Source organism: Eumetopias jubatus, unplaced genomic scaffold (genome assembly GCF_037043125.1).
Source record: "Eumetopias jubatus isolate StellerSeaLion01/CBP00866 unplaced genomic scaffold, mEumJub1_p1.0 scaffold_14, whole genome shotgun sequence".
Classification (NCBI taxonomy): domain Eukaryota; kingdom Metazoa; phylum Chordata; class Mammalia; order Carnivora; family Otariidae; genus Eumetopias; species Eumetopias jubatus.
Window position 1 is genome coordinate 15,074,923 of NW_028274820.1, and position 12,219 is coordinate 15,087,141.

The 12,219-nt window shown below is 41.5% G+C and overlaps 1 protein-coding gene across 5 annotated transcripts in view; it reads left to right on the forward strand.

The window, feature by feature from the left end:
• AMPH (amphiphysin) overlaps positions 1-8,625 on the forward strand; it is a 265,823-nt gene extending 257,198 nt beyond the window's left edge. For all 5 annotated transcript variants that reach the window (XM_088018242.1, XM_088018243.1, XM_028108945.2 and 2 more), the window contains 3 exons: positions 437-679; positions 2,640-2,741; positions 8,518-8,625. In XM_088018242.1, the coding sequence (XP_087874368.1) occupies positions 437-679; positions 2,640-2,741; positions 8,518-8,625 (453 nt within the window). The remainder of the gene's footprint in view (positions 1-436; positions 680-2,639; positions 2,742-8,517) is intronic.
• Positions 8,626-12,219: the final 3,594 nt, after the last annotated feature.

Sequence of the window (12,219 nt, forward strand, 5' to 3'; positions counted from 1 at the left end):
CAAGAGTGGACCACGGCAAAAATGAGGCCATTCTTGGGACCCTATGACGTTCCCCTTCAGGATGGTCTCCCCACCCCCACAGTACTCCCCCCCCCACCCGCCGCAGTCTCCTATGCCTTTTCCCAATTTCCACAGAAACCCACTCTTTGCAAACGGCCTGACTGCTCAAGGATCCAGAAATTAATCCCACTAAGGGTTTCTGTCTCAGGAGAGTGAGGAAGGCGACCATGCCAGGAGGAAGGTCTTGCAAGGCTTGAGGCCCAAAGGTTTGGGCCAGGTTTGGGGAACGGCGGGCATTTTGTGGAATGGGGGAGGTGGGGAACGTGGGAGCCAAGGAGGGTGTGTCAGGGACGGAAGCAGTGCACAGCGCACGGGAGGACGTAGAAGTCTGTCTTCCCAGCACCTGCTCAGCACCGCCACATTTTTCTCCCTCCAGGAGAAAGTGATCCCTTCAGTCGTCATAGAGCCCGCCTCCAACAATGAAGGGGAGGGAGATCACGAAGAGCCGGCAGGTGCAGAGTCGGTGGAGACCCCCAATGCCGCGGCTCTTCCGGGCCCCGCCAGTGAGCTGCCAGAACTGGCCGCAGAGCCCGAGGCGGGCCAGGACTCCCAGCCACTGCCCTCCACTCCATCTGCAAGCGAGGTGGCTCAGGAAGTGCCTCCTGGCTTCCTGTACAAGGTCTTGTCATTTTGTCTTGTTTTAATCTGGGGGCCATTCGTCCTTCCTTGGCTTTGAGACCCTTTTGCTGGAACCTTTGGTTTTCGGATGTTTCCGTTTGCATTTTGCGATACGTATTCTTTCTCAGTACTGCTTTCCCCACGTCACAGGGTAAAATGATAGGATTTCCGGGCTGCTGGGCAAGCAGAAACGACAGTAATTACTTTCCATTTTTCTGCAATCCATAGTTAAAGATTGTTTGCCACAGGACAAATGATATGCCCCTTGGTAGTGAATGGGTGAACCCCCCCCCAACCCACCCCCTATGTGCCCTCCCGTGCTTCTCTCCCAGCCCTGTGAGTCCCTCCAGCCCTGGGCTCAGACCAGGCCTTTGAAATCCTCCGTGTATGCATCTGCTTGGGGCTGGATTATACACCAGCCTGCCTGGACGCACCCCGGCTTCCCTCCCTAACTGCAGTGTGGCCTGAGGAACATCACTCCTCACTCTGTGAATTGGGGAATAAGATTGTCATTTCCAGCTCTGGCATTTTATGATTCTATGTAAAAAAATATACATTTTAATAGCCAATCACTTAATCTCAGGGGGTAGGGCTGAGGAGAGGGACATGGAGAAATAAACCCTCCATGACTGAGTAGTTGCTCAAGTTGGGTGAGTACCTGGGTCATTATATTACTCTTTCTGCTTTTGTTTCTCAAAAATTTTTATGATTAAATTTTAAAGAAATCTTTCAAAAAAAGGAGAAAAAGGGTAGGGGGAGAGGACAGTATTGTTTAAGGGTATAAACTCACAGTGAGTAGTAGATAAGCCCTAGAGATCTAATGCACAGCATGGTGAATATAGACAATACTGTATCATAATCATCAAATTTGCTCAGAGACTAGATCTTAATTATTCTAGCCACTAGAAACAAATGATAATTACATAACGTGATAGAGGTGCTCAGTATTGCTATAATGGCATCATACTACAGTATACAAATGTATCAAATTAGCATGCTGTACACTTGAAATTTGCACAATATATGTCAAATTTATTTTGGTTTTTAAATTTTATTTATTTATTTAAGTAATCTCTACACCCAACTTGGGGCTCAGACTCACAACCCCAAGATCAAGAGTCGCATGCTCTTCCAACTAAGCCAGCCAGGCACTCCAAATATATTTCAATTTAAAAAAAAAAGAAAGAAAGAAAAGAGAAAGAAAAGAAACAGATTGGCATGGTTTAAAGGTTAAGATAGGAAGTTTTTAAAGAAATTGATCACAGGGTTTAAATAAGTAGTAATTCCCATAAAATATGGGAAGTGATGATTTTTCCCATTATTTTTTAAAATGTTATATGTACTATTTTATTTAATTGTAATTTTATTGGTGGGAGGAGTCAGGGGAGCAGCAGAGAGAGAGGGAGAGAGAATCTTAAGCAGGCTTCACGCTCAGTGTGAAACCCAGCCTGGTGCTCGATCTCACTACCCTGAGATCATGATCTGAGAGCCAAAATCAAGAGTCTGATGCTTAACCGACTGTGCCACCCAGGTGCCCCTGATTTTTCGAATTATTAATTATTCAACAGAAGTGAGGTTAGAGGAATTTTCCACTAGGCATTATTAGTTCAAGTTTAAGAACAATAATAAAACATGAGTGATAATAAAATGAAAATATCTAACAAAAATATGACGAATTAGAATTTAATTAATGCACTACATGTCAACTCTTGCAGAGGCATTGCATTACTAAACGTATATCCAAATTGTCTTAATATCAGTCTTCAAGAATTGGATGTTTTAAGTAAACAGGACTTCCTTTCTATGATTAAAGGTCTTCTTCCTTGGGGTATGCTGGGATCATTGTCTTTACCTAGCTTGGAAAGCCTACAAGTACTTGCTGATAATCTGGCTGGAAGACTTCAATGTTACATTTCCTTTTCTTTTTAAAAATTAGTAAATTCTTTAAAAATCTTTTGCAGGTGGAAACACTGCATGATTTTGAAGCAGCAAATTCTGATGAACTTACCTTACAAAGGGGTGACGTGGTGTTGGTGGTCCCCTCAGATTCAGAAGCTGACCAGGTAAAGAGTGAGATTGAAAGGTTCTATGGACTATGTTTTTTTTTTTTTTTTTCCTGAGGGTCACTGGGACACAGTGGTAACTGAAGACATTTCTATTTTCTGAAATGCTGCAAGGCACCTCTGAAAAGGATTTAGGGCTTATGAGCACAGGACATGGCTAACTGTAGCTTTTTAGGACACCTCTTTTGGGATACTGTTATATTGTTTCTTAATAGATGACCATTTCTTACTTTGCATCCACTTTCTAGGGTTATTGTCTCTGATACATCAGTTTTTAGGAAATATAGCGACTATTCATGTGCACTCAAAATCACCCCCCCTTTTTTTTTAATTTTATCTTGTTACGTTATGTTAGTCACCAGTGATGGGTATTAAGGAGGGCATGTACTGCATGGAGCACTGGGTGTTAATCTGAAAACAATGAATCATGGATCACTACATCAAAAACTAATGATGTATTGTATGGTCAAAATCCCTTTTAAAAGTAGTTGCCTCTAGGGGTATAGAGACTGACCAGGAAGGAACATGAGGGAACTTTCTGGGGATGGAAATGTTTTCTATCTGAATAGTGATGTGGATTACATGTGTGTATGCATTTGTCAAAACTGACTAAAGTGTATACCTAAATGATGTTTGCATTACCCAGGATTGAAATTATACCTCAATTTTGAAAGACTCTTAAAATAAATCACCTTTGAGCATAGTGTCCTGTTGTGAAAATGCTGAGAATTTCATTTTGTTCTTTGTTCTTATTCGTAGGATTTGTGAGTCCCTAAATCATATGCAAAATATGTAAATGTGCCTATTAACATGTTTTTCTGGAGAGAAGAGCTCTAATCTCTATAATATTCTTAAGGAGATTTCTTTAAGAAATCTTCCCCCAAAATAAGGTCACTACCTTAGAGGTTAAGGTTTCCCATGGCCCCACATTTTGTTCTTTCTCTTGATAGTACATTTAAAAGATAGAGCAGGTGCTGGGTCAAACAAACAAAGTCTCTACCACAATAAAATTCAATTAGAGATCAATAACAACAATATAGCTTTAAAAACTCTAAGTATTTAAAAAATTTAAAAATATACTTCTGAATAATCTAGACCAAAGAAATCATAGTGTAAATTAAAAAAAAATATTTCCTGGTGATCATCAATTTCTAAGTTTTTAGTCCAAGAAGATAAAAAAATAGATCCAATTAAGTACAAAGCACATGGAAGGAAGAAATAATAAAAATAAATGCACAAAAGATTGCACTAAAAGATGCACAATGGAGAAAGCTAATAAATCCAAAAGTTAGTTCTTTGAAAGAATTAATGAAATTGTTAAAACCTCAGATGTACTCTTCAAGTACACACACAAAAAGTGACAAAGCATTAATTACTAGTATCAGGCAAAAGTGGTTACATATCTAAAAATCATTAAAAACTCCATTATAGGGGTGCCTGGGTGGCTCAGTCATTAAATATCTGCCTTTGGCTCAGGTCATGATCCCAGGGTCCTGGGATTGAGCCCCGCATCGGACTCCCGGCTCTGTGAGAAGCTTGCTTCTCCCTCTCCCACTGCCCCCTGCTTGTGTTCCCTCTCTCACTGTGTCTCTCTCTGTCAAATAAATAAATAAAATCTTAAAAAAAAAAACCCAAACTCCATTATATAAACTAATATTTTTTGCATTAACCAAAAGTTATCTTTTAAAGAAATTAAGAGGAAAAAACTAGTCTTTATGTCTACCAACATCTTTACCATTTCCTGTGCTCTTCCTGGTTCTTCCTACAGATCTGAATTTCCATCTGGTCTCATGTCTTTCCACCTGAAAAATTTTCCTTCTTTCTTTTTCTTATTTTAAATACTGTTTTTCAGAGTGCCTTTTCTTTTTCCTTCTTGCTTTTTTTTTTAAGATTTTATTTTTAAGTAATCTCTACACCCAGTGTGGGGCTCAAACTCACAACCCTGAGATCAAGAGTCCCATGCTCTGAGCCGGCCAGGTGCCCCTGCCTGAAAACAATTTTTTCCTTTCTTTTTTTTTTTTTTAAGATTTTATTTATTTATTAGAGAGAGAGAGAGAGAGCATGAGCATCAGGAGGGGCAGAAGGAGAGGGAGAAGCAGGCTCCCCACCGAGCAGGGAACCCGATGCGGGGCTCGATCCAAGGACCCTCAGATCATGACCTGAGCCTAAGGCAGATGCTTAACCAACTGAGCCACCCAGGCACCCAAAAAATTTTCTTTACTAATTTCTATAGTGCTAATCTGCTGGCAATAAATACTCTCAGCTTCTGTTTATCTGAAAATCTCTTTATTCATCTTCATTTTTTAAAGATCTTTTCCCAAGAGAAAGAATTCTGAGTTGACTTTTTTTCTTTCAACTCTTTAAGATGTTCCATTGTTTTCTGTTTTCTGCTGTTTCTGACTAGAAATCAGCTGCCATTTGTTTACTGTTGTTTCTGGGTATCCAATGTGCCTTTTTCCCTGACTGCTTTTAAGAATTTCTCTGTATCTTTAGTTTTCATAGGTTCAATATAATGTGCTTAGGTCTTGTGTTTTTTTGTAGTTTTCATGCTTGGGGTTCACTGAGGTGCTTAGATTTGTAAACTGATGTTTTTCATTACATTTGGAAGACTTCTGGCTAATTTTTCTTAAATTCTTTGCTGCCTCATTCTCTTTTTCCTCTTTTTAATGATTCTCTAATTATACATCTGTTGGACTTCTCGATGTCTAAGACTGTTCCTTTTATGCACTATGTATTTCTTTCTGGTACTCAGGTTGGATCATTTTTATTGGTTTGTCTTCAAGTACAGTGAGGCTTTCTTCTGCTACTTTAAAATTGGTTGTGAAGCTTATCCAGTGTCTTTTTCATTTCAGTTGCTATACATTTGCAGTTCTATAATATTCATGTGTTTTGTTTTGTTTTTTTAAATTTACTTGCCATTTCTTTCCTGAGATTTCCCATCTATTCTTTCATTATTGCCACTTGCAGTGTTAGGTACTTGTACATATTTGCAATAGCTGCATTAATTTCCTACTGCTAATTCCAAAAAACTAGTTCATCTCAGCACACATTTATATCAGTTGCCTTTTGTCTGCCGGAGATATGTTCCTCTTTTTTCTCATATCTAGTAATTGTTTACTGATACTGGACACATTGCAGAGTCTGGATTCCATCTTCTGTTTCTGAAGCTTGTTTCTTTTTCCCCCTAGCAGACATGGAAGTTACTAGATAATTAGCTTGAATTCATGGAAGTTTTGTTTTATACTTTGTTAGGATGATTCTGTTTCAATTTTGCCTTTACTTTTAGGATGAATTCTTAGTCCTGAGTCATCTTTTACTTCCAAGAATGGCCCTTCTGGGATTTCAGTAGAAATCCTGAAGCGTTGACCAAGCCTCCTAACTTGGTGGGAGTCAGGCTCTAAACTCTGCCTCCCCTCCATTGGCAGGGCTTAAATCTCCCCTTGGCTGTTCTGCCTTCCTCCTGTTGCTTTCTCCCAGACTCCTTGGGGGACCCCTGTATATTCATAGCTTGTGGGGGTAGTTCAGGATTTTAGGGAAGTTTCTCTACATATTTGGTAAACTGCCTCTGTACATCTCTTCTTTTCAAAATATTCCCCTTAAAAATACAGCTGCTCAGGGTGCCTGGGTTTAAGCATCCAACTCTTGATTTCAGCTCAGGTCATGATCTCAGTGTCATGAGATTGAGCCCCATGTTGGGCTCTGTGCTAGGTGTGGAGCCTGCTAAGATTCTCTCTCTTCCTCCCTCTGTCCCTCCCCCTGGTCGTGCTCTCTCTCTCTAATAAATAAATAAAATTAAAAAACATACAGCTACTCTGGATGCCCTCCACTCTTCCTCTGAATGCCCTGCATCACTCAGACTGAGGATAATACTCAAGGGAAAGCTGTATTAGTATTAGCACGGATCTCATTCACTGCAATTTCCTACTTTTAGGGGTTAAATATTCTCTAATTTTTGCCTGCTTTTGGTCACTGCCAGTGCCTTCAAATAGTTGTTACATATGTCCACCTTGTTGTTTGTAACAATCCCATTATATAACTTTTTATGTTAGATATTTTATGTCATTTCTATATATAAATAGTTGCATATATGTACGCATAGGTATATATAGATGTGTAGTTATGTATATGTAGATATATAGTTATTCTAGTGTTTATAAGGGTTCTGCGCAGAAGCACTTATCTCATACAAGCGATTTTGCCATTGCCAAAACTGTAAGTCTTTCATCTACCACATATTTTAAACAGTTAACATTTAATTTTCCCTATTTGCCTCAGCGAGAGATTGATATTGGCTAATATTTTTCACTTTACTATATAAATTGTATTTCAGAACATACATGTTAGAATATATCTTGATCCTGAGTTTGTGCCAGTTCTTAACTTTTTTTCTTTATTGAAACAATTTTAAAATGCATGACTCTGCTTGGCTCCATTAGATTTTTCCCTCATTGTAAATAAAGTCAAATATAGACATTTGTGGGGGAAAATACGGCCTTTTAGATGCTGCCGGAGGTTCAGAAAAAATTGAGTTATCATCTCTTACTTTAAGTATAACTTTGCCCTTCACATATATAACATCATAATTTTAAAGAGGACACTCTTCCTCCTAGCCAGGATATTATCAGTCATTTTATTGAGTTATCTTTTTCCCCAGTTTTTTTTTCCACCTTCAAAAATTAGCCTGTCTGAATGCTTATATTGTTCGTCTATATAGCAGCATCAGTTTATAGTCTCAGATTACATCAAACGGGAATGTATTCAACTTCTTTATTTAATTTTGGAGACCTCATTTTATCTGATGTACTTGAACTCTGTTGGGAATTGCTTCAGATTAAATCTGGCCATTCCTCATCCTAAGTGGGATCTCTTTCGTGGACTGGTTAACATAATCAAGACAAGTCATTTCCCACTATTTTTTGCATCATACAGTCTATGTTTCATGCTGTTACTTCCACTCAGCCTTTTCCAACCAGGCTTTGCTTATCTGCAAGAGGCCAAGGGCAAATTGCAGCCTCCATTCTCCGTTTTACGTATTGTCTCTTGAGCTGAATGGCCATACATGGTGGCTTCTGTTTCCTTTCTGTGGCTAAATGTCTCATTTTTATGATGGTGCTCCTGTAAGACAGACTGATGTTTAGGAGGAATAGTTGATAAAAAAATACATAAAGAATATATGAATGTTTCCAGCAAGAATGCCATGACAACAAACTGCTTCATAGTTCATATAAACTTGAAAAATGAAATATTATAACAGCAACAACAGACAGAATGGCGAGAGCAGGTATCCAGATGTAGCAGCTATTACATGATAAGCCTTGTGTATGCTCGTTTATTTGGGTCACATGATTTGAGCTGGGGGCACAGAGTTCTTTCCTATAAGCGAGTGGTTCAGGATGGAATACGAGACTCCCATGGCCTGGTCCACACTATGGACCAGGGTCTGACCTGGGTCCTCATGTCACTTTTGCACTGTGACGCACAGAATAGGGAGCGTTCCTGTGCATGACATGTTTTCACGTGGTGTCCTCTCTTTGCCCTGGCTAGCATTCTAATCCTTTTCTCTTCCTTAAGAACTCATGTCGTAATCCAGTTAACCTCTACGAGCTGTACTTTAGACAAAATTATACTATTTGTTTTAATGTTCAGTTAGCTTTCCCAGATCCAGAAAATAAATCATTTCAAATGTTTACTGTTATTTTTTGTTTTACCTAACAACTTATTTGCAGATTTTTCCAGTAGACCCTTGGACCTTGAATGCCCTGTCTTTGTCTTGCAGGATGCAGGTTGGCTGGTAGGAGTGAAGGAATCAGACTGGCTTCAGTACAGAGACCTTGCCACCTACAAAGGCCTCTTTCCAGAGAACTTCACCCGGCGCCTGGATTAGGGCCAAGAGTATTGTAGAAAGAGCCTCGTTAATTGGGTTTTTAAACCTCCGTGAAAACCCGAAGAGTTCACTTTTGCTATTACACTCTTAATGATTTACAGGCTGGTGCCAGGCAAAGCTTGGAAAGATATATCAATGGAGCATGTGTGCAAAAAAAAAAAAAAAAAAAAAAAGAAAAACAAGTAAATTACAGATAAAGTCCTCACTGGTTCCCACGTTATCCATAACAGGTTTCTTTGTGCTTTGTCCAAGCTGTGGAGACTCTTGTACTTGATCCCCTCCCACCGTTTCCAAAGTAGCTTTCTCCAGACCAGAACCTTCATTTCTGAACACCAAGTGTATGGTTCCTGAGTGCCTGCCCTGCGGAAGACTCGATGAATTATCCTGTAGTACGAGATTATCTCCTTCCCCTGCACAGGTGTGAGCACGTGATCTCTCTCCCTTTCAAGCTGTGTTTCAAACTCAACTGCTACACAAAAGGTTCTTTTCCAACACCTCTCTCTCTGTGTATATGGCCACGCGGTTCCACATGCTAGTTCCCATCACTCCAAGATCTATGTGTATGCACAAAGCTACATATACATAGTTGCTTCCTTTCGTTCCATTGTATTCTTTGCCTCTCGAGTGTCATTGATACATGCATTGCTCTTGCTCTGTCTGGCATTACAGTGGCGGTTTTGCCTCAGGGCAAAACCAACCATCCCATTGCCAAAACGGTCGACAGTATCTGCGTTGGGTACTGTGCATTTGTCAGGATGTGATGACAGATAGCATGTCAAGGCTCCTTGTCCCTTTGGAAAAGCAGAGCCTCGTTATCTAGGGTCCAGCTGCTGAAGCTGGAGGTAAGCTAGTCGGGATGAGCAGCTCTATGGTGTTACCTTATGCCTTTCACAGATTGGCTGGTTGATGGGGCATCAAAGTCCACCCTCAAAGAACACTATAAAAAAAAAGCTCCTATAAATTTCCAACTCTTTATGCAACTCATCTTCCCAGATTGTCCTAAAATAAGATAGGCGATGTATGCTGTATGCACAAATCATCTGTAAGAGTTATGTTTTCAGTGCTGTGTCATTACAAATAAACCTCTGGAAACCTCCAGCAATGACCTAATTCCTTCTGTGGAGTCATTTGTTTCAGAAACCTCCGTTCAGTCAGAGGCACTCCTTGGAACAGTGTACGTTGGGGTTGTTATTTGTGCGGAAATATGCTTGTTCCTCCGGGTTGTGCTCCAGACCCCACCTCCCTTCCCCAAAGCCCTTCCTCCCAGTCATTGCTGCTCACCCAGCAATGACTGCAGCACAAATAACAGCTGTGGACTGAGGCCCCTGGCAGGTGCTGGCTGTTGACCAACTGTGTATCACTGAAAATTTGACGACCTCATAATCAGCACTTTGCTCTCCCACCAGCTCATTTTTTGGGTCACTTTTCTTGCTGACATGTTGATGCGTAGGTATATCAAATAGATCACCTGGAAGAGAAAAGTCAGTTCGCTGGGCCACTCTTCAGAGAAGAGAATTCTTAAACATCTTTCATTCGATTTACTCTTTTCTCTTTTCTGCCGGTATAATCCCGTACACAATGTAAGCTGGTCAACAATGGGCATTATTAGTCTTCTGAATTTGCTACGTGTTTCTGATTCGTGGTGCCAGTTCTCTTGGCGGGTTACCGACTTTCAGGTTTCCTAACAGGGAATTAGCTGTTATTGACCCAGGATTTTTCCAGGGGCTAATTGACAGGGAAGATGGATCATCACAAATGTTCCTTTAGTGCAAGAAAATAACAAATGCTGCCCAGTGGCATAGCTAATAGTTCAACAAATAAATTGCAGCAACGTAAGACTGATAATAGGAAGCCGCTCCTGACATTGGAGGGCATGGGAGAGTTAAAGATGAGACTGAAATTTCAGTTCTTGTGATAAAATGCACCTAATGTTCTTGAAAGATAATAGCTGCCTCTCCTGGAGCAGTTACTCTGAAATCCCTCTCACACTCCCCGCAAGTCCACAGTGGCTCTCCTGGTGCACAGCTTGGCAGGACACGGTTCCTTAGGTAGGTTCTGCCGACACCTGTAACATTCCTAGATGAATTTAACAAGTCCTTCCAAAATGGCAGGTGTTTACTTAGTCATTTTGTCCTGGTGTAGAGCCCTTGAAAAAACTTTCAACATCAAATAATCAGATTATTTGTTTCAGGAATTTTCAAGATCCTTGATTGTCCAAAGCCCTGTAAATAAAGAGGCTGAGAGGGAGGGGGATGGGAAAGTGATCTTCTCCAGAAATGTCTACAGATAGATAGGGTGTGAATTTTCTTTTCCACTCAATGCATTTTCTAGGGCATGGGGTTACTAGTGTGGAAGCTCTTTTCACTTCTCTCAGTCTGACTCAAGTTCTGAGGTCACCAAACCATCGTAGGCACATTCCTTGGTCATATGGTGGCTAATCTGTAGCAATGCTTTATTCCAAATGCTGGGCCTTGACCCAGCAAGCCCTACCCACACCCACTCTTTGTGTTTTCTGATTTCTCTTTCAAACCCAGGGGCATGTGGACCTTCGAATAGTACCAGGGGCCTTCAAAGAATCACATAGAGCCAGCCTGTGGTTTTTATTGAACAGCCACCCAACTGGCATTCCCACCAATATCAGAAACAGACTCTCATTTTTTTTTAAAGATTTTATTTATTTATTTGACAGAGACACAGCAAGAGAGGGAACACAAGCAGGGGGAGTGGGAGAGGGAGAAGCAGGCTTCCCGCCGAGCAGGGAGCCTGATGCGGGGCTTGATCCCAGGACCCCTGGGATCATGACCTGAGCCGAAGGCAGATGCTTAATGACTGAGCCACCCAGGTGCCCCCAGACTCTCATTTAAACCTGAGTGATGTTTATAATTGCCAAGCAAGCCCTCTCTCAGTGTGGATTTTCAGTAGTATCTCAGCACAACTGCAGCCCAGGGATGGGCACAGCTCCATGCACCATATAGTCACACTGCTTCCACCATGGCCTGCTCCTCCTGACATGACGGGGACAGCCTCTGAGGGAGCCAGAACACCGCCACGGTCTCCACCGTGGCCTTTGCTGTGGGGAAACGGGGTGCCAGCCCAGAACGCTGAGCTCTCTTGTATCACATACAGAAGCCTGCAATCAGGCTGTTGGAAAATTCCCAGCAGGACCCCACGGCCCATGGCGATGGCCCAGCAAAGAAACAGCCTTGGGGAAACTGTAAAGTTTGTGAGTGATCAGTGAGGTACAGAGGCCTGCAGCTCAGTGATGATGCCACACGTGTCACTTGGCCGAACACCTGGAAGCCTTCCACACAGGCTGGTGTGCCTTCATGGGACTCCCATCGATCTTTCCAGAGGAGCCCCAAGCTGCCTTCTGGTGTCTACCTGGAATCCGGCTGAGTAGCTTATAAACATGACGTGCCAGACTTTGGAGATGAGTGTCATGCATCCTCCTGCAAGGTGGCGCAGCCACGGTCTTCCTGGGACTCGGATAAATGGAAGTGGACATCTGTTGGCTGAATGGAGAAGCCAGCGACTGATATTCTCTCAGCAAACCTAGGAAGTCAACAGCCATGGGCTTCTATTCATCCTTGACCC